We start from the raw sequence: 25,278 nt of genomic DNA, 5'->3' as shown, positions 1-25,278 counted from the left end.
GCCCTCTTTGTGAACAATTAACATTTGCACATACATCATTTTGGTATAGTCATCAAGTTGGAATGACCAACCACCATCTGACATCTGTGACCAGCTTTATTGCGGTGTGTAAAATCTTTGACTTGAAGCATTTTCCTAATCGCAGTCCCCAGCTTTAGTCTGTACAGATCAATATCCCGCATCCCCTGTTCACGCCATCCGTGGCACGTCAATGCATGCTTGGCTTTGCGGAAAAGCTTAACATGTCTCTTCGCTTCCTATTGAAGAGTTCCGAAGACGAGCTTACCAGCTGCCCCGTACCTGCCAGAGTCGCCCTTCAATACAGCTCGTTTCCTGTTTAATCATTCGATACCAGCTGCCTCCTGCATAAAACATTTCCACTATAAGCGGCAGCTGGAAATAGCTTGTGGCTCTTGTTTTGCTCTCTAAAAACAGCTGAACGTTTCCCAAAAAAACAGATTTCCCTGGAAAACAGGACTAGTTGTAGCACATATCTGCAGAAAGGCAGTTTAGAACATTTGGGCTCCAAAGTTAGGTTCGGCCATATACTAGAACAGGGGTCTTAAATTAAAATTTTACGTAGGTCTGGTCAGCAAAATGTCCTTTCAGCAGAGGCCGGAATCTCTTGGCACTAGAACACATCATGGTCCCTAACCAGCCACCCACCCCCAGACCTCCCCCCTCCGCCCCATACATCATTTGTCTTCAGCATACTTTTTAGGTCGCAGTCCGCACTTTTTAGAGCAGTTTTCTCCAGTTCCCCTTCACAACACCCCCCTTTTACATTGCAGTGCCTCTTTGCACCCCCTTTACACCATGCTACGCCCTTTACACAGCGCCCCTTTACACCACAATCCTCCCCTGCATAGTCCTATGGTACCTTTGGCAGGGCAAAGGCACTCATCATCCTGGGGTGTCCTATCCCAGTGGGTGGGAGGAGCTGCCCAAGTCATGTTAACAAGTGGTTGATTACCCGACTAGTTAACATGAAAAGACTCCTGCTCTACAATTTGCAGCATGCTGCCACACTGCAGAGCAGGAGTGTCTTCATATTATCAAGCTGGGTAATCACCCGCTTGTAACCATAACTAGTGCAACTCCCGCCTCTCAGTCCCAGTCTGCATCTCCTCCCTCCCCATCCGCCATGAGGATGACATCGGTGGCAAGGCAGGAAGCCCAGGAGAGGACACCCGGCTGTGGTGCGGACAGGACCATCACTTGGTCCGGTTCTTGACCATGGCCTGCCATTTAGTAAGCGCTGCACTAGAAGTATTTTGTTCAAAAATTTTCCTTTTGTGGAACATCTGTTCGATTTTTCTAATCAGCAGTGGGATCAAATTGACGTTCACTTTCAACTGCAGTGACAGGAAAACTTGAAGGAGCAGGATGAAACATTGAATGAATTTCTGACCGTGTTCATTCTGGAAAATGCATTCATTAAAAAATCTAAATGTTTAAAGCCAGTTTCACCTTTTAAAAAAAAATACATTTTTGCAAATAACATTTTTTAAATTTTTAATCTTGGGAGCCTGTAAAGTAGGGATATGCAAACTGGCCCTCCAGCTGTTGCAGAACTAAAAGTCCCATGAGGCAGACACGCAAAGGCATGATGGGACTTGTAGTTTTGCAACAGCTGGACTGCCACAGTTTGCATATCCCTGCTGTAAAGCATTGTAGCTGCAATCAGGAGATCACGGGTGCAATGTCACGCTCTTGCAGACTGTCCATGTAGCGGTCTGCCCTTACCTTCGATACGGGCAGGCAGTTAATGGAAGTCCGCAAGATCAATGGATTACAAGAGCATTCACCAGGCCCTCGCAGTCCATTGAAAGCTACAAGCCGTCGGCCACAATGGCTAACTGTAATTGTAGTTCGTTCATTCACAGAACTCTTTCAAATTGTGACAGTGGGTGCAGGGAGTCTGTCCTCTTCCTTCAGTGTCCAGTCATAGGCTAGGGAGAAAAACAAGTCCTGTTAGTGTTGCGTAACTGCAGCATAGAAAGATTGGGTCACCTACGCTGCCAGACCAGGCCGCGCTGTTTTTAACAGCTGTTGAATTCTCAGAAATGGATGGACATGGTCAAGATATTTGGCAGATTTGATTGCTTGCTGGCCTGTTTGGTCATGTTTTTGATGTGTGGATTTTTTTTTTTTTTAAATGTATTAATTTTTTTTTTTTTTTTTATGCATCTTCGAGACAAATGGCAATCTCCACCACAATTCCCAGTTCTGTCCAACTGCCAAAGCCATTACAGAGCTAAATGGTGTCACGCTTGCCTAATGGGTTTTCCATAATAGAGAATAAACAGTGGGGGAATAGAGCTGTGAGATACTGTGATAAATAAAGAACATGTTGATGAGCAAAAATAGACTCTGTACTGAGTGTGAGGTTTTAGGTTGTTGGTATAATTGCTGATCTTCGTTATTCGGTTAGTACGGTTTCTGCAGCACCGTACATCCTTGTTATCAGAACTGTTCATATGATATTTTTTTGTGCAATGGTGAAACATTTTGCATATTCTAGTAGACTAGGTGTGGGAGGCCATCATTGCTTAGATCTGGGAAGTGATGCCAATTCTAGGGCAGGCCACCCCTGCTATGTCCTGCATGGTAACGTGCCCTAGGACTTAGAATCAGTGTGGAAGCCTGCCCTTTGCCAGGTAACAACTTTACTTCACAGAGCCAGTCTGAACTTGGTTTCTTTATCCACAGAAACAGCATGGAGATGATGGACACAATGGATCGGCCTATTAAGGTCACAGAATGGCAGAAAACGTACACCTATGACTCCGGCATTAATTCGGGGATGAACACCACCGCACCATCGGTCAGCGGCAAGACCATGCTAATGGATGATGATGATCTGGGGGGCTATTCAAAGTACACAACAGTGAAAACTACCACATACTCACAACCACAAGCATCAGGTATGTTGAAAATATTGATGTAGAACGTATCTACGATGCACCCCCACATTAGGAAGGGTAATGTACTTAAGTAAGCAGCTCCACATGAGACCAGAACAAATCTCTGAAATTAAAAAAACAGGAACACAAGGGGGCCCCACCAAAGAGTAGCATCAATGGATTTATTACGATTAAAAAGCCTGGGGGGTGGACGACCTGTGGCCATCTCTCGGTAGCAGGCTTGGGGCTGCCTGTGGCCATCTCTCGGTAGCAGGCTTGGGGCTGCCTGTGGCCATCTCCTGTGGCATTACATTTGGCGAGGTCTGTCTGGGGTGGCATTTGGGGCCCCCTAAATCCAAAAAGTTAACCCCCACTGGCTTATGCAGTTTGTGCTGTGCCCTGGTATTGTATTTAGGCAATATAACAACAAAGCTCAAGGCAGAACTTTTGCCTCTGTGGATTGGTGCCCATGGTGTGCCATTATGCCTCTCATACTTTGAGGAGGGAAGAGCAGATGGCACATACCCTACAAGGCCATTGTTTCCCTACTGTACACCCAGCATGCTTCATCCGTGTGAATTTCCAGAAGGAACTGTAACATTTCTTTTAACTGCAGCTGGCACCAGCCGCTTTAGCGTGGCAGCAATTCTGACCTTGGGCAGCGGAATAAAGACCTCATTGTTACTCAGCACTTGTCTGTAGCATATTTAAGCAACCTCTTTAAAAGCTGCTCTGGGCTTTATGGCAAGTTCCCATGATGCCAACCTTCACTGTAGGGAAGAATTGATTTTAAGAAGAACTCCGGTTAAAGTAAAGTCAGGATGTGACTGCAAAATGAAGAGCTGTTGAAAAGACTGCACTACAAATGATATCTCCCATTTGACCTTTTACGCTTGTAAGGGGAGAGCCACTAATAAGCAAGTCTGCTTCTCTCTAATAATTGGCTCTGAGAATTTCCATACCTTTTTAGAATAGTAAACTTTTTATGTATTTCTATAACTTTTTTTTATAGCACTGACCTATCATACAGACCTTTTTTGCAGGCTATAAAATGAGACTATTGATCTGTTGTGGACCTCAGGTTTTTTTGTTTTTGTATCCTGCCCATGCAATCTGCGTTTTATTCTATTGGTAGACTGGAAAACATCATCAGTCGGTATTTATCTCTCCTAGATAATGATACCATTTACCTGTGTCACTCTCCTTCTCTTCCCATCTTAAAACACGAAAGCTTAGTGGAGTTTTATGTCCAAGCCAAGAAGTGCTGGGCAATCTTAGACTGCCAACAAGTATGGTGTACATGGGTCATCAAGAGAGCTCACCACCATGAGGCAGTAGCAATCAGAATAGGTTTTGTTGCCTGTAGTCCAGTGGTTGTCAACTTATTAGCTAAAGGGTGCCTCAAATGTGGCCGCTGACGCCACCAAAGGGCCACACATAATGTTCAATATATGTAATGTTCGAAAGGACTGTCAAACTGCAAACCTAAGTCCCCTTTCACACGAGAAGACCGATCGGCTCTACCTGTCAGATTTTCAGGCGAACCTCATTGAACCTTCCATTCTCCTCTATGGAGTGACTGGTGTAAACGGATATGCGTCCATTTACACATGTCAACATCTGTTCCAATAAAAACAGATCAATTGGGATCCTTTCCCCTTTGTCTAGCGCATGGGCCTCCATACATTCTAATCAAAGGGCCACATTACTGTCCAGACTTAAGGGGGCCAGACTGTGGCCAGTGGAAGTAGAAATGCCCTGGCATCATTGGGATTAAATAATGCCTCAGACTTGGTTGTCAGTGGTAGTAAGAAAAGTAAATGGCACCTGTGGTTTCAGTAGTGGGAATAGTGCCCAGTAGTTGGTGTCAGTAAGGCAAGAATGTCTCCTCTTTGGTGTCAGTGGAAAGAATAGGGCAGAATTTTTGGTGTCAGTGCAAATAGCGCCCCATCACTGGTGTCATTCAAAAGATTGGCGCTTCATTGTCAGTCAAAGTGGTGCTTCATTAGTGGAAGGTATGGTATCCCAAGGGCCAGATAAAGGCAATCAAAGGGCCACAACTGACCCTTGGGCCATAGTTTAAGGACCACTGGTCTAGCAGATCTGTTTTACATCTGACTGCCCATAGGGGAGAGCAGGCTATGTCTGTGTCCGCTTTGCATAAGTGGAGCAGACATGAACCAGCCATCTGCTTGCTCAGCAGGGATTCGCGGACAGAATTCCCGCTAAGCAGGCAGTCCCCAACAGGGCCTGCCCCATGTGGAAGGGGCCTTATAGAGGAAACCAAGGTCAGAGCATGTGGACCGGATAAGGTTTTGGCTGGGGTTATGTTGCAGAAGACAATACGAAACTGGGAGCATGTTGCATGAGGCTAGTCGAGATCAATATTTTCCTAATCCGTTTTTCAACTACAGACTGAGGTCCATGGGCCACACAGCATATACCAAAGGCCCACAGGTTGGGCACGAGGGCGGAAGGCCTGCTGTGAGCCTAAGCAAGCTTGTCACCCTAATAAATCCACAGATGGTTATCTCATATCTATGGGCACCTTAACTAATTGCTTATTGGGCGAACTGTAAATTTACAATTTAGTGAGGAATTTACAAATATAAAATAAAATCACAAGAGTTGCTGCTTTGACTTAAGCTGCCTAACTACTCACCAGCAGGAAGAATGTTAAGAGCCTGGTATCCGCTATAGAGAATTTTTTATTTTTCGATTAGTGTGTGAATGAAAAGTAATGTGTAAGGGCCCATTCACAAATTGGCCTCCATTTGCATTACATTAATGCACTTGCTTTAAAGCCCAACGCTGATCAAATAATTGTCCCTTGCAGTGATGGAAATGCTTCCTCTGGCCTGCAGTAGACTGATATCTCAGCTTGGGAGACCTCACCAGACTGGAACCTTAGGACTTCTTTATAATCAGAATTTTTCAAAAAAAGATACTGTTGTAAATTTCAGTCTTTTTTTTTTAAAGTTACTGAAAGGTTCATAATGATGGAATAGGAACAAATACGGTGAGGATAGAGTGACATAACTTAATGTCTACAGAGTGCAGAAACCGTGTTTAATTAGAGAGTATAGATTGGATAAAGTACAGACAAAGTGGAAATCTCCATTATAGGGTTATATAACTAACTACGGGCTGGCTTGGCTGTTCTAAACCTACAGCCGCAAGGCCTTTATACCTTGTGACAAGCGTTGAACGAAGCTAATGAAATAAATGAGCCTGGCCAGAATCACTATAGGAGCAATTAACCAACCCACAGGGTTTGCGCTTAGCAGCCACTGCACTGCGGGGAGAATGTTAATGGACTGTATTCAGTAAATGGGCTGCGTATTTGCCAAGTGTATCTTGTTAGCCATTCTCTTTGTTGTCCTTATTTAATTAACTCCCTGGTTCTCTTGGATGTAACACTCTGGAATAGTTAGCCAGTTTGACTTCGTAAATTGGATGGCGAGATCAGTTCAGAGAGGCTGTCGAGTGTTGGAGCAGAGGCGGCATTCTCCAATGTAAAATATTTCTTAAAGCTCTACTCCAGTAATGTTTTGGATAGAGCGCAAAAGGGCTAGAAAGTGTTGGCCAACATAAATCTATATGCTCTCAATTGTGGCCCCCAGCTTTACCAAGGGGCCTCTTGAGTTTTTGTATCAGTACACATACTAATATTGTCAGACACCAGCTATACTACAGATGTGCTTCAAGATGGGAGATATGTTACAGAAGACTGCTAGGGATCACGGCCATTTTACAGTTTTTTAAACTTTTCTCCCACCACAAACTGCTGAGGGCCACACAATAAGTCTCAAGGGGCTGCATTTGACCCTCATGCCACAGGGTGGGAACTGGAGGGTTGAAGGGTTTTCTTGGTTTACATTGGGCTTTTAAAAGTACATAATAAAACCAAACGTGTCATTTTAAACCTACCTGCTAAATGTTAGTTTCTATTGCTAAAGTTTACCTTCTGCACCTTGCTGCCTCCCTAACCAAATTCCCTGAGTCCTTGTCTTTAAAAGCTGTTCTCTGTGTAAAAACTTGCAGCAGGGAGAGCCTAGCTGTACAAGTATACCTAGTCTCAATCACCACGGGTAAGCTCTGGCTATGCAAACAGCCACAAATAGCTGCGGATGCTGACAGCCTGTCAATGCCGTTTACAGGCATGGTGGCTGCAGCTATTCACTTACAGCTGTCAAACCCAGCAGTAGGAATCTGTATGTTCTTACCCCTGGGATTTGCACCATGGCTAAATGCCCATGCATAAATGTCTTGCTTGCCTTATTCTTCACTCCCCTGGCAGACAGCGCTTTTCTCTCCCAACACTCTGGGTTGTGGGTGGTCCTATGTAGCCTTCGCTTACAATGTAGGCCTGCTGCTCCTGCCTTGTACCTAAATGACTTCAGATTCTCTGTGACCTATGGCGCACTTTCAGGGGACCCGTTTTGAAGCCGGGGCGGAAGCCTGCAGGAGTTAAGGGTTAGAGAAGTAAAACTGCTGTTGTTTTTTTTTTTTTTTTTTTTCCTGTAGACAAATCTAGCATTTACCCTTGTGGGGGTAGACTTCCATTTTGACAGGGAGGAATATAAATAGAGGCACATGTACCACTGTTCCTCTATTTCTGGTCTCTAGGCAGCATGGCTAAAGATAAACAGCTTGGACCATGGCAAGATTGTGATTAGTACCAGTTGAAGATGATCCCAGGCCAAGTTCTCCTCAGCCTCGATCTAACGCTGCTGACCCTGCTACTCAGACATTGATGCCAGCAAAGCTACCACCCTCCCCTGCCATGGAACACTGAATGCAGTTTAATCAGTTTAATCAGTGCTGCTGGTCAGCCTGGCACAGTAGCAGAGCTCACCCCAAGCTTGCAGCATTCTGCCTGCTTTGTACAATGAAGTCACTCCCTGCACTATTCTCTAGAAGTTTGGGATAAGAATTGAATTGTCTACTAGACCTCTAATGTTGTAGTATGTTCTTATCCCAACTGCGATCTGAACCTGGAAGTGCTCAGAGCTGATCGCTTCTGGGTTTGTGCCTCAAAGGGAAGATTTAGAAACAGAAGTTTTCTTCTTGCCTGCTCTCCACCCTGAATACTGCAGTGTATGTCCTGTGCTGTCACAGGACCCAGGTGAGCTCAGGACACATTGAAGAAAGGGGAGCAGCACATGCTTGTTTACATGCAGAAGTGATAGGGTGGCTTTACAGCCCAGCACGTTGCCTGTACTGGAAAGTCAGAGGCCAGAGCTTCACAATGTAAACAAAGCCAGTAGGAGCCAGAAATGTGTTTACATCCTGATACTGACAAGCCAGGAAAAGGTCAAGTAACCCCAAATCCTATGACAGACCTTCTTTACAATTCTCTTTCCTATGTGTTCAAGTCGCATAGCATGTTACTTGCATAGTTTCTTAGTTCTGCATTGTATTAATTTTTTTTTCCCTCCCTTCAGGAGACATGGAGTCGCAGCTGGCCATGACACGTGCCCAGCGTGTTCGTGCAGCCATGTACCCAGAGACGGTGGAAGACCGCTCTGCCTATCTACTTGCCACACAGATTGACGGGCAGCAGACCAATGTACAGAAGCTGGCTGAGCCCTCACAGATGTTGAAATCGGCCATTGTCCATCTCATCAACTACCAGGATGATGCTGAATTGGCTACCCGCGCCATCCCTGAGCTGACCAAGCTCCTGAATGATGAAGATCCGGTATGTTTCTCTTGTAGCTGAATTGTAAAATGCTTTTGACAAGCTTTCCTAGTTTTGTATATTTTGTGGTAGCTTTGATGCCAGTAACTTTGGTTTTTGTTTTCTAGCACTGGCTCTTTTTATAACCCTACTTTAAGTAAATTTCGATCTACTAGTAACTGATATGGGTGAAATGGCTCACTGGCATGTGTATTGAAGGTTCTGATGTCAAAGATTCTGGCTTAGAGTTCTTAAATCCACACCCCTACCTCAACCATATTTTCTCTAGCGCTCATTGACAGACGTAGTCCTCGGTGATACACCACCTTCGGGTTATGTTGCCTCCACAGGAGCAGGACTAGACAGGAAATTAAAAAGCTCTGGCCACACCCCAGGGGCAGTCCCAGAGGGTATATCCTCTCTCTCTCTGCCTCAGCAAATCAGTTATTTTCTGTCTAGTTAGGAGTAAGGACCTAGATACCTTGCTGGGATCTTAGGTTCTGGCAAGAATTTTTTCTTAAAGGATTTTTTTAGACAGCTTTTTTTCTCCAGTGTTCCTGTGAGATCTTCAAGCAAGAAAGCTGAACTGGGCGACGGGCTGGATGTTGAGATCCGGTGGTCACCCCAGTTCAGCCTACGAGCGCGTGCAGGCCATAGCTCCGCGCTGGGTCGGCCGCGACAAAGTCCCATTAAAGGACTGTCCACGCGAGTTAAACGTCTCGCTGAAACGCCAAAGACCATGAGTCACGGCGTCCGTATCGGTCGACAGCCCTCCCGCCCCGGTGGAGAGGGGTACTGTCAGGAGTTGGTGCCCGCCTGGTTCCGGTATGGTGAGTAGTATGTTCCCTCTTTCCCCCTGACGGGTTTTGTGGTGAACGCGGGCCCCTCTCTGTATGGTAAGATAGAGTCCCTTTCTATCCTACAACATGACACAGATCCTCCTACTTTGAGTGTGATTTTATGTGTGCAAAAAGCCAGGAGGCTTGGTTTGGGAGCTAACAATCTAATTGTATACATGTTTTAAAGATGTAATCTGTGGCATTCTGGGAATCTTATGGGTTAAGAATAAGCTACCTACCAGTCAGAAGCCACGGACATGTAGACTGCCTTCCTAATCAGATCTCCAGCTATTAGCAGGCCTCCCGAACGGCCATGCGGTCCGCCAGGGCCGGTACCGCCAACCACGCCATATCCCCATGCAGTGAGAGTGTTGTGTGCCCTGCAGCACACCGCTATTCAGTACGGGCCGCCGCCATTTTTTTTGCTGGATCGCACGAGCCGCCATTTTGGCGTAGCCTCGTGTCTCCAGCATGGGGGCGGCCATGTTTGAGGTGATCCAAACACCTCGTGGAGCTTGGGGGAGGCGCCGGAAGGCGTACAGAGGGGCGGAGCCGCCTCCTTTCTTCCTGGGCAGCCAGCCAAAAGACTTCCTGTTTGTTAAGACAGCGCTGTAACCTGTTGCAGTTAAACTCTGAGCATCAAGTGGTGAGCCTGGGGGTCTATGTCTCTCTCTCTCTCTCGATCGATAGGGATCCCTAGCAGGTAACACTAAGGGGCTTTTGTGGCGCTGGGGGTCGGAAAAAAAAAAAAAAAAAAAAAGAAAGTTTTATTTTTGAATTATATTTTCCAGGAAGTAACTGGAGTTATCATGGACCCTGCCACACATATTCCCCCACCTGTTTCCCTCGAGGGGGCCACGGGACCCGCCGGTGCACAGAGTATAGAGTCATTTACAGCAATTTTGGAGTCTATGGTGGCTCGGGTGGAGGCGGCCTGTCAGGGACGGGGGTCAAGGAAGCGACCCCCGCCTACCCCTATACCATCTGACACCTCTGACTCAGATTCAGAGGTGGTCACGGCAGTTGCAGGTTCCTCTGCAAGGGCTGTTATCTCAGGTAAAGCCCCCTCAGACAGTGAGGAGGACGCTTCTTCTCCTGCTATTATTCAGGAAGAAGCATTGGTGGATGCACTAGTTGTGGCAGTGCAGGAAACCTTAAAACTTGAGGCTTTACCGGCAGAGGCAACTGAAACAGAGATTCCCTTTGGTACTAATAAACCCATCAAGACGATGAAGGCTTTTCCTGTACCTAAATGTTTCGGTAATCAGATTAAAGGAGAATGGGAGCATTCTAAACGTACCTTTACTATTTCCAAGCGTATTGCTAGACGCTATCCGTTTGAGGAATCCATCATTAAGAAATGGACGGTACCACCAGTCGTGGATCCGCCTATTTCCAGGCTGAATAAAGCCACGGTTATTCCAGTGGAGGACACTTCGTCCTTTAAGGATCCGGTGGATCGAAAGATGGAAGCAGAGTCCCGCACCATCTTCTCTCTGATAGGGTCAGCTTTTAGACCAGTAATTGTTATTGGTCTAGTTTCCCAGACACTTACGGAATGGGCGAAAATGGTACGCCAAGATCTTAGGGGAAAAGATATTCCCCAGGAGACATCTGATTTGATGGAACAGATTATACAAGGGCTACAGTTTATCTGTGACGCAGCCTTGGACACTACTCCCTTATTAGGGCATGCATCTAAGACAGCGGTGATCCTCAGACGTGTGCTGTGGTTAAAATGCTGGTCAGCTGACCTAGGTTCCAAGAAGACCTTGACAAATCTCCCCTTTCAGGGGAATCGTCTATTTGGGGCCAACCTAGATGAAATCATTAAGGATGCCACTGGGGGCAAGAGCACCTTTTTGCCACAGGCTGCTAAAGCTAAGGGACCTCGCAACAAGCGAGGACCTTTCTTTACCGCCCATAAAGGGCGCCCGGCTGGTACTAGCGGGAAAGGCAAGACTCCTCCAGGAGGGTTCAAGAAGGGCTGGTCGGACAAGCAAAGGACCAACCCAGCCAAACCCGAAGCAAAGGAGTACACAGCCTGAAGGTGCGCCCCCACCCGGTTTCAGGGTGGGGGGACGTTTTCACCGGTATTCAGGACATTAGATCGAGCATCAACCACTACTACCGGTGCGATTCTTCCCTTCCAACATTTAAGTACTACAGGAAGCGGTAATTACCGTTCCCTGAATAGATCTTTTCCTTTACCCTTTCCTAAGATTAGTCCCGATACCTCACAGGAATCGGATCTGGTTGACCAGATAGGCCAAGTAGCCTCTAGTCGGGTGACTTCGGTCCCTGAGGTTCAACCAGAAAAGATCACCTTTCCTGATAACTATCAGGTATCTGATAAATGTGTGGGAACAGAAAACGACCAGACTTTCTCGGATGGTCGGGGCCAAATACCTCTAGGGACGCCTGGTTCAGACCCAATCAGCGCCAGTGGTCCTAGAAATTCTAGGCTGGCCTCCTCAAGCCGGCCTGGCCGACTTGGACATGTTAGTCGTAGACGTTCCGTGGGAACTTCGTCTCAGGGAGTGTCTGTGGTCTCAAGGACCAATTTACCATCATGCTTTGCAGTCGCTGGGTTTAATGGCCTGGCCATTGAGACCCAAGTACTGAAGGACAGAGGTTTGTCAGCTTCAGTCATTCCTACCCTTATTAAAGCAAGGAAAGCGACTTCCAGCAAAGTTTATTATCACACATGGAAAACTTATATTGCGTGGTGCGAATCTTTAGGATTTCCTCCACGTACCTATTCGGTGTCTCGAATATTGGCCTTTTTGCAACAAGGGGTTGAGCAGAAGCTAGCCTTGAGCACCATCAAGGGTCAAGTTTCAGCATTAGCAATCTTCTTTCAGAAGCCTTTAGCTACCAAATCCTTGGTGCGGAATTTCATCCAGGGGGTGCGGCACCTGGCTCCTCCAGTCCGCGCGCCCTTACCGCCTTGGGATCTTAATTTGGTTTTGTCGGTTCTACAGAAACCTCCTTTTGAAAACATCAGGGAGATTCCCTTGCTTACTTTATCCCAGAAAGTGGCCTTCTTGGTGGCTATTACTTCTGCTCGCAGGGTGTCAGAACTGGCTGCATTATCATGCCAGTCCCCATACCTAGTGATTCATAGGGATAAGGTAGTACTTCATCCTAAGCCATCTTTTCTTCCCAAGGTGGTTTCAGATTTTCATCTGAATGAAGATATTGTACTACCTTCCTTGTGTCCTCAGCCCAAGCATCATCGGGAACATGCGTTGCATTCCTTAGATGTGGTTCGGGCAATCAGGGTATACCTGAAAGCTACGGAATCATTCCGTAAGACGGATTCACTTTTTGTGATCACGGATGGCCCCAGAAAGGGTTTGCCTGCATCTGCCGCGACCATTGCCAAATGGATTAGACAAACGGTGGTACAGGCTTATTCTATTAAGGGTCAGAGTCCTCCGTTCCCTGTTAGGGCGCACTCCACTCGAGCGCTCAGTACTTCCTGGGCCTTTCGCCATCAGGCGTCAGTGGTCCAGGTATGTAAGGCGGCCACCTGGTCGTCAGTACATACCTTTACAAAATTCTATAAAATTGATGTGACGGCATCGGCGGATGCCTCATTTGGCCGCAAGGTTTTGCAGGCCGCAATTTGAGGAGACCGGTGGTCTACCTCTAGGGTTTTTTCTGTTTGAAAAAAAAAAAAAAAAATTGTTTTCTCTTTTTTTTGTTGAGTCTCATCATTAAGGATGAGCATTGTAAACTTCTAGTTTGCACCGGTTGGGCCTTCTAGATTGGGATTTGATTTCCATTTTCCCACCCCTCAGTTGTGATACTGCTCTGGGACGTCCCGAAGGTGGTGTATCACCGAGGACTACGTCTGTCAATGAGCGCTAGAGAAAAATGGATTTTTGTAAAATCTTACCGTAAAATCCTTTTCTCTTAGCTCATTGACAGACGTAGTCCCCGCCCCTCTGTTTTTTTGAGTTGGGTTAAAATCTCTAAAGACTGCTTTTTCACATAACTGATTTGCTGAGGCAGAGAGAGAGAGGATATACCCTCTGGGACTGCCCCTGGGGTGTGGCCAGAGCTTTTTAATTTCCTGTCTAGTCCTGCTCCTGTGGAGGCAACATAACCCGAAGGTGGTGTATCACCGAGGACTACGTCTGTCAATGAGCTAAGAGAAAAGGATTTTACGGTAAGATTTTACAAAAATCCATTTTTAAAGCCCTTATTGCTCAACTCTGTCACTTTATTTGTCAAGAAACCCAGGTGGAGTTAAGAACTGGTTTCAAAGGTTTTTCCACCAGATCCTCAGACATCAATGTGTGAACCTGGTTAGTGATTCCACTGGCATCTACCAAAAATCAGATTTGGCCATTGTTGGAGCTTACACAGGGCTAAGCATTGTCGTCTGCCTCCATGTAACCCTGAAGCCGGATTAGGAAGCACTCGAAGTTTACTCGGAACTTCTGATAGCAAATGGGACAGAGAAAGATTGTAACTATAAGCAGCTGTTGGGGTTAGCTTTTCAATAGGCAAAGCACAGATTTTAATTTATTTTTGCCAAACCACTGAAATATGATTGGTCATTGCACACCAATGCTGATCACCGATATGTATTTTTTTCCAGGTGGTGGTGAACAAGGCCTCTATGATTGTCAATCAACTCTCCAAAAAAGAGGCTTCTCGCCGGGCCCTGATGCAGTCTCCACAGATTGTGGCAGCCGTAGTGCGGACCATGCAGAACACAAGTGATATGGAAACTGCCCGCTGCACCACCAGCATCCTTCACAACCTGTCCCACCACCGAGAGGGGCTCTTATCCATCTTCAAGTCTGGAGGCATTCCCGCTCTTGTGCGCATGCTTAGGTATTATTGTCTACCTTACCTTCAGCTTTTGTGACATGAGTGGTCAGTAACTTCCTGAAGACACTCCAAGTAATATTAAAGCTGAGCTCAAGGCATATATAAGCAACACAAATGAATAGAGCTCTGTATTTAATATTTAATAATTACATTTTTTTTTAAGTAGTATTCTGATGGCAGTGATTGGCTTGGTATCAGCCTCTTGCATTCCCTGTACCGTAGAGCCTAGACTTGTGGAGGTAAAAGCAGTACAATGAGTCGGTTGTCAAGCAGTGCATGTACTATGATGGTAGGAGGCGAGCGCAGATTGACAGAAGGGCTCAATAGTGTGCTGCTTCTTTTTTTTTTTTTTTTTTTTTTTTTTTTCAGTGTCCAGTCACGAGTTGGGGGAGTGAAATGGTGTTGAACTTCTCCAGGGTAAATTAGGATACCCATTCTGCTAGACATGGCTGGGCTGTGTATCTCCGAAATGGATGGATAAAAACACTAATCCTTGGGCAGACGTTGGGCTTTTCCACTTAAGGGACTTGTACACTAATCAACTGATGTGCCCTGTAACCTGGAGGGGAGTTGTAAAGACCACTACTCCAGTGAGTCCACACCACAGGACTCAACATCCAGCATGCAAAGGGTGCTAGCCAAGCTCTCAACTGATCCAGTGTAAAGAGAGACCTGGGTGGCTGCACTCCACAGATTTTGCTTATGCCATCTTTATTAGAAGTAAATCCGTAACAATGGGGGGAGAGATGGTTGACCATGTCTTGCTCAGTGCCATGTTATGAGTAAATGCAGAGCACAGCACGAAATGTCAGTCAGTATAAAAGATAGCATTAGAAGGATCTGTGGAGTGCAGTCGTCTGGCTCTCCTTCTGTACATTGGAGTAGAGCGGTGTTTTGACGTCTTAATCTGCAGTAAAAATACAGATCTGTGTTCACATCTGTGGTAAGTGAAGTGCACATGATGGCATTGGTTAGTACATCAGGTTCAAAGACTGAGATGTGCTACCTAGCCCTCATTTTTATTTATGATCTGCTTTCACCATAGAGGTATAAGGCAGATGTTTTGAACAGTGGTCTTCAAATGGCTGGTCAATAATCCTGCTTAAGCAACAAGGGTATAGTAATAAAAGGAGAAATCCCACCTTCCACACAGCTATGTCCTGCTTGTTGGGTGTATGATGGCTAAATTATTTTGTGCTAAGATTTGTGACAAAGCAGATATTGGCACGCCTGCCTTTACACGCACATGAACTTTAATGACATCCCAGTTTTAGTCTGTAGGGTTCAATATTGTGTTGACCCACCCTTTGCAGCTATAACAACTATAGCCAAGCAAGGTCCATAAAGACATGCATGAGCGAGTTCAGGTGGAGGAGCCTGACTTGCCTGTACCGAATCCTGACCTCAACCAGATTGAACGTCTTTGGGATGAATTGGAGCACAGACTGTGAGCCAGGCCTTCTCGTCCAACATCAACTTACGAATGCGCTTCTGCAAGAATGGTCAAACATTCCCATAGACAAACTCATTAACCTTGTGGACAGCCTTCCCTGAAGAGTTGAAGCTGTTATAGCTGCAAAGGGTGGGCCAACTCAATATTGAACCCTACGGACTGAGACTGGGGTTTGTGTAAAGGCAGGCGTCCCAAAACTTTTGACAATATAGTGTATATCCATGTGAAGTTGTCATTCATACAACTACAAAATAACGGGTCACTGTGTATTAATGTTTGCACATTGAAGACATGCTGACCACAAAAACCTTTTTGCTGGAAAAATCACAACTTTATCATATGATCAAAAGATTGTGAACACTTGATCCTCGCACTTATCTGTATTGCCAGAAGTATGCTGACACACTTCAAATTGAGTTTAGATGTTGCCAGCGTTTGTTACTACAGTACAGCATAAAAGATGTTCGACAATTGTGCCCTTTCAGCCTTTTGAAAACTGTTTGGGGAAAGGCCCTTTCTGTTCTAGCTCCATAAAGACCTAGTTTGAGGTCGAGAAACTCTAGTGGCCTGCACAGAGTTTGACTTCAATCCTAATAAACTTCTTTGGGTCGAATTTGAACACAATTGCAAGCCGGGGGTCTTCTGTCCCAAGATCAGAACCTGACCTCACAAATGGTCTTTTGACTGACTAGGTATAAATTCACTGGTTTTGGAATGTGATCTCCAACGAGCACAAATGGGTTCAATGATTGCTGTGGGCATCTGAAGCACCTTTTTATGTACTTTTGATTTTACCATAAAAACTGAAGTATGTACCCTCATATTTTTATAGTGGTCCTAAAAGAAGGTTGATGGAAAGTATTTGGTTGTTCACATGTCCTTACTTCTATTCCATATTCTTATCTTCTAGCTCCCCAGTGGAGTCGGTGCTCTTCTACGCCATAACAACGCTGCACAATCTGCTGCTATACCAGGAAGGTGCCAAAATGGCTGTCCGCTTGGCTGACGGACTGCAGAAAATGGTTCCACTGCTCAACAAGAACAACCCCAAATTCTTGGCCATCACAACAGACTGCCTCCAGCTTTTGGCATACGGAAACCAGGAGAGCAAGGTAGGATGCAAGTCACCAAAGCCTTATATATTGTGTTGGTACGAAGAAGAGTCCCTGCTTCCAGGTTAAGGCATCAGTTGGGTTTAAACCTCCCGATTCTTTGTAGAGACTGACAAGAATTTTAACATTTCTTGGTACAGTATGCCTGAAATTGAATGGGTTTTGGACTCATTCAGAAGCGGTAGAAAAGTCATCAAATTTCTGTAACCCATAACATCCAACCTAAAACATGCTGAAGTCACTATAATGCATTTGGCTGTTGTCGTTTACTGCACAATGTAGTCTCCTTTATCCCACCTTATTTAGATGGCCTGATTACTTCCTTTTTTCAAGTGTTTGCCTTATAGGAGCCTGACAGATTGAATAGCCATAAATAAGCAGATCTGGCATGGTGACCAAGGTCACGGACCTTCACTTAATTTAACTTGCAGTGCAGTCTGATGTAAGCAGTTTTTCTGGTCCGATCATTCTTCACATGGATGTGTAGTGTTTCTCTAGAGGTTGATATTGGAAAATCTGTACAAGCCATCGGATTGTATTCCTTTATCTGTAGAGAAAAGGGAACAGACCTTCAGAAAAGTGTAAAGCCCCGTACACACGAGTCGAAAATTGGCAGGGAATTTTCGCCCGACGACCGATCTGACTATTTTCGGCTTGTTAGTATGATGCTTCCGACAACCGATTCCAGATTTTTTTCGGCCGAAAAGTCGGTGTGCAGACTATAAAATTTTTGTTGGCCGTCAACACAACGGCCGATTTTCGTGCAGTCAGTACAGATTTCGACAGGGAAAAATCTTATGAGCAAGTCTGGGCATGCTCAGTGAAGAAAGAACACAAAGAAAGCAAACCAACACATGACATCACTTCTGAAGTAGAATTTTGTTGGGTGAGAAAATTCGTGTGCAGTCTAGGCACATTCCAACCACCAAAAGACGGACGATCGGTCGGCCGATAATCGTTGCGTGTGTACGGGGCTTAAGTGTATGACAAGCTGGTGACTGGATCGTGGTGATAACCTCACCATGCCACCGAAAGGCGCTCTGATCTACTTCTAAGCCCTGCTAGCATGTGGACAAGATGGAGCTTTACGTCTCGTCGTCTATAAAAATTGGCATGACCAGTTCTTGCTCACAGACTTAAATCCTGTGTGTAAAAAAAATAAATTAGCGCCAATAATGACCATCTAGGAAACCACTGCTTTGCTGATTGTCGCAAGCATTGTTGGAATTTATCATATTACTTAGATTAGGCTGCTTAGCTTATGACTAGCCAGATTCATTAGCCTAGCTGTATTAAATGATTTTATTTATTTGAGTGCCCGTGAAATATGGAATGTTAGTTTTTTTTTTTTTTTTTATATTGAGCGAGCGCTTGTGATCTTGATTGAGGTTCCTTTTTTATTAAAGGGCATCTGGCAACTGTCTTACAAATAGATTTCCTGATTTTAGCTTTGTCCTTGGTTGTTTTAAAGATACATTGGGCATTTGTTTGTTTAATGACCTGCTGTCTAAACCACGTCTGCTGCATAGGAAGCCTAATGAAATTTAAAAGGTTCTCAAATCAAAATTTTGGAAGGACAAAAATCATAACTGTCCACTGTAATAAAATAAAGTATAGATATAAAACATTCAAGCCTTCCCTTTATTAAAATGTTCTAAAAACAAAAGTCACATCTGAACTTTTTTTTATTTTTGCTTGAACACTGCTTTTCAGCTAATTGAATGGCAATGCACATTTTTTTTTTTTTTTTATTAACACTATACAGCAAGGGTGGACTAATCTTGCTGCTGCGGCTATTCCAGACCATGGCCTCGCCAGCTGTCATAATACCAAAGTGTCCCTGCTTCTGATCAGATGCAGGCACTGTAAAGCCTCGTACACACGCAACGATTGTTGGCCGTGAATTTTCGGCCAACGTCCGATCGGCCGATTTTCGGCTTGTTAGTATGATGCTTCCGACAACCGACTGCAACTTTTCGGCCGAACAAAATCTGGTGTGCATGCTATAAAATTTTTGTTGGCCGTCAATAGAACGGCCGATTTTCCGTCAGTCAGTACATATTTCGGCAGACAAAATTCAGATGAGCAAGACTGGGCATGCTCAGAGAAGAAAAAACACAGGGAAAGTAAACCATCACATGACATCACTTCTGCAGTTGGTTTTTGTTGGCCGAGAAAATTCGTGTGCAGTCTAGGCACATTCCAACCAACACAACAACACTGGACAAAAGACGGACGATCGGTCGGCTGATAATAGTTGCGTGTGTACGAGGCATAAGTCCACAGATTTTCTGCCCAGCTCCTTCAATTTTTCAATCAAAGGCCATCAGGCAGCAGCCTGCCAACATGGCCACCCAAGAACCGTCTGAAATGTACTCAGAAAATGTGTAGCCAGCTTAAAGAGGAGCTCCAGGCTCCTTCAGGAAAAATTAAGTCGGCAACTACAAATACTGTAGCGGCTGAATTTTAATATTGGGCCACTTACCTGTCCATGAATCCAGCAGTGGCCTCACTCGAGCTGATTTTTCAGTCCGCTCTCGGGTAAGGGGAACCAGTATCGAACTCAGCCCCCTGAAAGGTGGCAGCGTAAGGGGGGAGGAGGCAGACAAGCGGAGCTTTCCCTTTTGGGTGGAGCTCCGCGTTGAGGCTGAAAATGATCAATTATCCTATTTACAGAAGGTTAGGAGAATAATAATGACCCCCTCACACCTACTGAAAGGGAAAAAAAATCCCTGGTCTTAACCATAACCTAATAAGACCCCAGCAGCCTTGTAGATGCTTCATGTCATTTGGGTTTGCATGCAGCCCATTAGGGTCTGTTAATCTTTTATCAATAGTTTTAGCAGGAGGTAAAAATATAGCTACCCTTTCACCTAAATGTGTGCCCAGCTTGTAAAGTATATGGAAACTAACATAATTCTGGTTTACTGCTCCTCTGTCAATGAAGGCCTGACAAAAAACAGTAGACTCTCTAAAATATTAACTATGTGGGGACCATACAATCCCTGACATACAAATGATCACTAGAGGTTTAGTTTACAAACCATATAGGAAATAAAATGTAAAATTGAACAGCAAACAAAAAAAAAAAGCAAAATTAACCTCCAGAAAAGTTACATTCACAAGTCTTCATACGCTTAAGTGTTTTAATTTTTGTTATCCTACTTGCCTAGGTGGATGCAGCATGAGTCTGATGCTGGATCTGTCCCTGGCCAGCTCTAAGGCTGAGAACAGAGTGATCCAACACTGTTGATCGCTCGGTTCTCACAGCTCCCTGAGCAAAGAGCAGCTCACTGAGCAGTCACTGCTATCTTCCCTGTGACCCCCACCCCCCCTCAACCAGAGCGCTGCGCTATGGCGTGGGGGTGGGAGCTGATGGCTCAGGCTCTCAGCGTTTTGCCGAGAGGCTGGGTAGGGTGCCGGTCTGGGCATGTGGGTGGATCCCGGCTTTATTATCACGATTTTGCCTAAGCCTGGACTGGCTCTGCCGTCAGCGAGATTCAGGCCGCTGTCTGCTGAAAACCGGTTACAGGAGCACAGAACAAACTTCTCTCCTGTGATGGGAAGTACAGCCAAATGAGCTGTACCAAAATGGGTAGAAGGAAATAAAATTACCTGATTCCCCCATCTACACAGTCACCTTTGATGGAGGGGAATAATTCCCACAGCGCCATTGTGTTCTGCCAGCAATGTGCCTTCCCTGCTGGCAGAACACCATGTTTGGTGTTGCTGGGTTATAGCCAATGGCACGAATTGCTCAGGAAAAACCCAACGGGCTGGTTAATACAGGTCGATCAATGGATCGACTTGTGTACAACCAGGGTGCACGTACATAAATCCAAAATTGTCCAGTCCCTGCTGAACGGTCAAAATTTCCTTCCATGTATGGCCAGCTTTAAGTGAAGATAAAAAAGGGAGTTGGCTTACTAGCCTTAGTTCTGATAAATGTCTGGAACTTTATCATTTTGAAAAAGTTACATAAGTAGGACTATGATCAAAAGTCAAATTGCATATGTGCTACAGTCAACCAAACAACGCATTGTCTCTTATCGCCTTTTGCATAATATTCTTTTGCAGGATAGTTTTTTTTTTTTTTTTTTTTTCTTCATTTATTAAATCCTGACTTATTTGTAGGGCAATGACACTTGCTACTGTAGTTAAATCACTGCAATATTGTCACCCTCTGCTCCCGCTGTACCTGATTGGACTACAGCAATGCATCAGGACATAGGGAATGAGCCATCCAAATCCTCACCTGATTGCCTACCTCCATTCTGCATGTCAATGGAAAGCCATGCCTGTCTCCTCCAAAAGTCCACGTGAGTGACGACAGCCAAAAGGCTACTGGTACATGTAGTTCAGGTAGCCCATCCCTTCTTGGAGATGTGAAAGAATATTTTTTAGGGGGGCGCGTTTGTGTTTTTTTTTCTTCTGCTATTCAGAGGCCTGTATTAAATACACATGGATGCTGAAATGAAATGGTTGGTTTTCTTGTGTCAAGGACACTGGTATAACAAATAACTTATGTTTCTTCAGCTGATTATTCTGGCCAACGGAGGACCACAAGGTCTTGTGCAGATCATGAGGACCTACAACTATGAGAAGCTACTGTGGACCACTAGCAGAGTGCTGAAGGTTCTATCTGTCTGCCCAAGCAACAAACCTGCCATCGTAGAAGCTGGTAAGAAAATCCTGATCAGCAGTATTGGCTTTGGAATTCCTGAAAAGCTTAGGGTTTCACTTTAGGCTTAGGCCGATAGTCCCCATACAGGGTCCTTCAGGAGGCTGTGTATGAAATACCTCATTGTAGGATGGCATCTAGCATGACTGTAAACTGATAGACTTCTTTAAAATTGGTCTGTCAATAATCAATTCACAAGTTGCTGGCACATGCTGTGTGTTTCACCCTCTTGTCCAAGGCAGCACACAAGCAAAAGCACTGGTCTGCTTGTCTGTGGAGGACCTTGCATTACCAGGATTAGTGTTTCCACCATTGGTGGACTGTGTACAGTGAACCTAATCTGAACATAGCATGAACAATGTTGTTCGCGTATTGAAGCTTGGAGCTGTCTGTTCTTCTTCATAAGCCTAAAGGTTCTCCTGCTGCAAGTAAAATTGATCCATAAATTTAACATGGGTCACAAGGGTTACAGTGCACCTTAGAAGAGCGCATTGTCGTGTGTCAAGTTAGTGCTTCCCTGCACTGAAGGAACTAGAGCCTGCAGAAGTAGGAGAGGCAGCCGACAATGGAAGCCCCACAGTAAGTCTATGGGTGACGTCGCTTCCCAGGCATTTCCCAGCTTTTGTCGGCTGTCTCTTCTACACAGCATCTGCTGCTGGAGACCGGACCAGATCGGCTGCAGAAAAGGTATGTCTAGCAATTTTTGCTTTACAAGGCTAGATAGGTTAGTCTTAAGGCCCGTACACACGATCAGAAAATCTGTAGGGAAAATTAGCCCGACGACCGATCGGCCGATTTTCGGCTTGTTAGTATGATGCTTCCGACAGCCGACAGCGCACTTTCGGCCGAAAAGAATCTGTCGTGCAAGCATTAAAATTTTTGTATGCCGACACCAGAGCGGCCGATTGTTCGCCAGTCAATACAGAATTCGGCCGACAGACAGCAGATTTGCAAGACTGGGCATGCTCAGAAAAGAAAAAACACACGGAAAGTTAACCATCACATGACATCACTTCTGCAGTCGGCTGTAGTCGGCGGACAAAATTCTTGTGCAGTCTTTTGCACTTTTCAACAGACACTGACAGCCCTGGACAAAAGACGGCTGATCGTTCGGCCGACGATCTGCACGTGTGTACGAGGCATTAGTATGGTGCTTTCAACAGCCAACTCCGACTTTTCGGCTGACAAAATCCTGATGTGCAGGCTATAAAATTTTTGTCGTCCGTAATAAAACGTCCGCTTTTCGTCTCATTAGTACAGATTTTGACGGAAAAAAAAATCTTAAGAGCAAGACTAGGCATGCTCAGAGAGAAAGAACACATACAAAGCAATCCAACACATGACATCACTTCTGAAGTAGGGAAAATTCGTAAATTCGAAAATTCGTATGAAAATAACCTCTTCACTTTCCACATCAGACTAGCATGCCACAAAAAACGTACGACAGATCGTTCGATAATCTGATCGTGTGTACGGGCCTTTAGAATATGGCTGCCTGTAGATTTAGAGATTTTGGTTTTAGGCTGAACTTCCACTTTTAAGGGATCCTTTACACATTTTAGTGGAGCGTTCATTGTATTGTGCTGTTTATACGCATTGCAGTTCTATTCCAAAGGCATCTCAACAGATGTACATGTTCAAAGCAAACACCCTGCATCCCAGCGCACAGAGCAGATGCATTAAAAGTACCTGGTTTCTAAAAAGCTATCCCTGCAAAAGAGGATAAATACAGTGCTTATCCCGCTGTGCATGCTCCTTAATGCCAGTCCGATGCAGAAATGTCATCCACCAAATTCTCCCCATATACCAACACCGTCCTAGAGTATCTCTTGGTCCCCTACTGTTGGTGGCTCCTCATGCTAATCCTGATGTCACTGCAGGACAGTGTTGTACTGGTTGGCAGGAGCAACCAGTGTCTGTTTCTGATAAAACTTCTGCAGATTAATTCTCTGCATCAGAGCAGCAGGAGAGGTTAGTATCTTTGGTATGAACCTCTTGATTTTTTTTTTTTTTTTTTTTTTTTGGGGGGGCTATTTAATGCACATTAAAAGCCCATTAAAAAAAGAATGGCCATTGCAACGGCTGTCTATATAAAATGTGCACCCACCTAGTCATGAACGCAAAGGGGGCCTTACATGTTACCATTAGGTTTCTGGGTGGAAACTTGAATTGGCCAGAAGAAAAGTACAGAAACTCCTTGCAGAGAATTACTCTGGTGGTATTTGAACCCAAGACTGCAGTACGGACTATAGTCTCTGTATAGCCCAAGGACAAAACGCATGAAGCGCATTTCCCCCAATGCACATAGTGTAATTTGTGCTTGGGCTATACAGCAACTATAGTCAGTCTTGGGTTCAGATACCACAAGAGTAATTATCTGCAAGGAGTTTGTGTACTTTTCTTCTGGCCAATTCAAGTTTCCACCCAGAAACCTACTGGTAACATTTAAGGCCCCCTTTGCGTTCATGAATAGGTGGGTGCACATTTTATATAGACGGCCGTTGCAATGGCCATGCATTTATAATGGGCTTTAATGTGCATTAAGGGCCAAAAAAGAGGTCCATACCAAGGATACTAACCTCTCCTGCTCTTATTTTGGTTGAATGCTGCTCTGATGCAGAGAATTCATCTGCTGAAGTCTTATCAGAAACACACACTTCGATCTCCACGTCCCACTCAGTGGTTGCTCCTGCCGACCAGTACAACACTGCTATGTCCAGCAGTGACATCGGGAGCCACCAACAGTAGGGGGACCAAGAGATCCTCTATGGTGTTGGTTATGGGGAGAATTCAGTGGATGACATTCCGGCTTTGGAGTGGCATTCAGCAGCGTGCGCAGTGGGATAAGCACTGTACTGTATTTATCATTTTTTTTTTTTTTTTTTTTGCGGGGACAGCTTTTTTAATGTAATTATCTACAAGGAGTTTGTGTCTTCATAGAATAAGTGCATTCTTTCGATGAAAAGGTCTTCCCAGAAATGGCTCATTTTAGATCTTATTTCATTCTAGTAAGTACATTACCTGCTGTGCAGCTTCCTAAATTACACTTTTTTATTTTTTTAGGGTTGGTAGTCCTTTAAGCCTGGTTAACTTTAACAGCCTGTAAGGGGCGTGATATTTTATGTCAAACTCAGCTGCAGTTTCAGGTGCTAATTGTATGAAGTTTCGGAGTTCCAGCAGAGACGGAGATGAGTTTCCTCCTAATCACGCTGCTATTGTCATCTTATTAACTCCCTCCCTAATCCCCCTCCACCTCAATTTCTTCTGATCTCCCATCGGCGAGTTAGCAGCAGGTCCTTCTGTTGCGGCAGCTCTTTTTGATGCTCCGTGGCAGGACTTGGAGGCAGAGAGCGTAAGAAAGCTGTTGTGTAATCTGTCGCATATGACTGCGTGCAATGTCGGCTCACTAGGGACCCCGTGCCTTATATTCATTGCATTTCCCCATCAGCCCAAAACCATACAGCGCTGTGTAACAGGGTGGAAGTAATGACCCTTTTCACGCAATACATCGCTAGTCCTGACCACCACGTTCCTTTCTTTTCAGTCACGGCATGATATGGTCAAATAGTCACCACTCCCCCCCCCCCCCCCCCCCTTTTTTTTTTCTCTTTTTGTTTCCCCGCTATCCTTGTTTGTCCATGACATGATATAGATTTTCCACTACTACGAAATTCCTTGTACATTCAGCCGTGCACTTTTTGACCAATCGGAATGCTATGTAAATCATTTTTGCGTTTTTTTTTTTGTTTTTTTGTT

The 25,278-nt window shown here is 45.0% G+C and overlaps 1 protein-coding gene across 1 annotated transcript in view; it reads left to right on the top strand.

The window, feature by feature from the left end:
- Nucleotides 1-25,278, top strand: part of JUP (junction plakoglobin) — a 118,889-nt gene that overhangs the window by 68,941 nt on the left and 24,670 nt on the right. The window contains exons 2-6 of the mRNA XM_082272741.1: nucleotides 2,713-2,927; nucleotides 8,354-8,610; nucleotides 14,041-14,279; nucleotides 16,640-16,841; nucleotides 21,378-21,522. Coding sequence (XP_082128867.1) covers nucleotides 2,720-2,927; nucleotides 8,354-8,610; nucleotides 14,041-14,279; nucleotides 16,640-16,841; nucleotides 21,378-21,522 — 1,051 coding nt within the window. The 5' untranslated portion in view covers nucleotides 2,713-2,719. The remainder of the gene's footprint in view (nucleotides 1-2,712; nucleotides 2,928-8,353; nucleotides 8,611-14,040; nucleotides 14,280-16,639; nucleotides 16,842-21,377; nucleotides 21,523-25,278) is intronic.

The sequence above is a fragment of the Pelophylax lessonae genome (genome assembly GCF_965119305.1).
Source record: "Pelophylax lessonae genome assembly, chromosome: 11".
Taxonomy (NCBI): Eukaryota; Metazoa; Chordata; class Amphibia; order Anura; family Ranidae; genus Pelophylax; species Pelophylax lessonae.
This window is presented reverse-complemented; position numbering and strand designations above follow the sequence as displayed.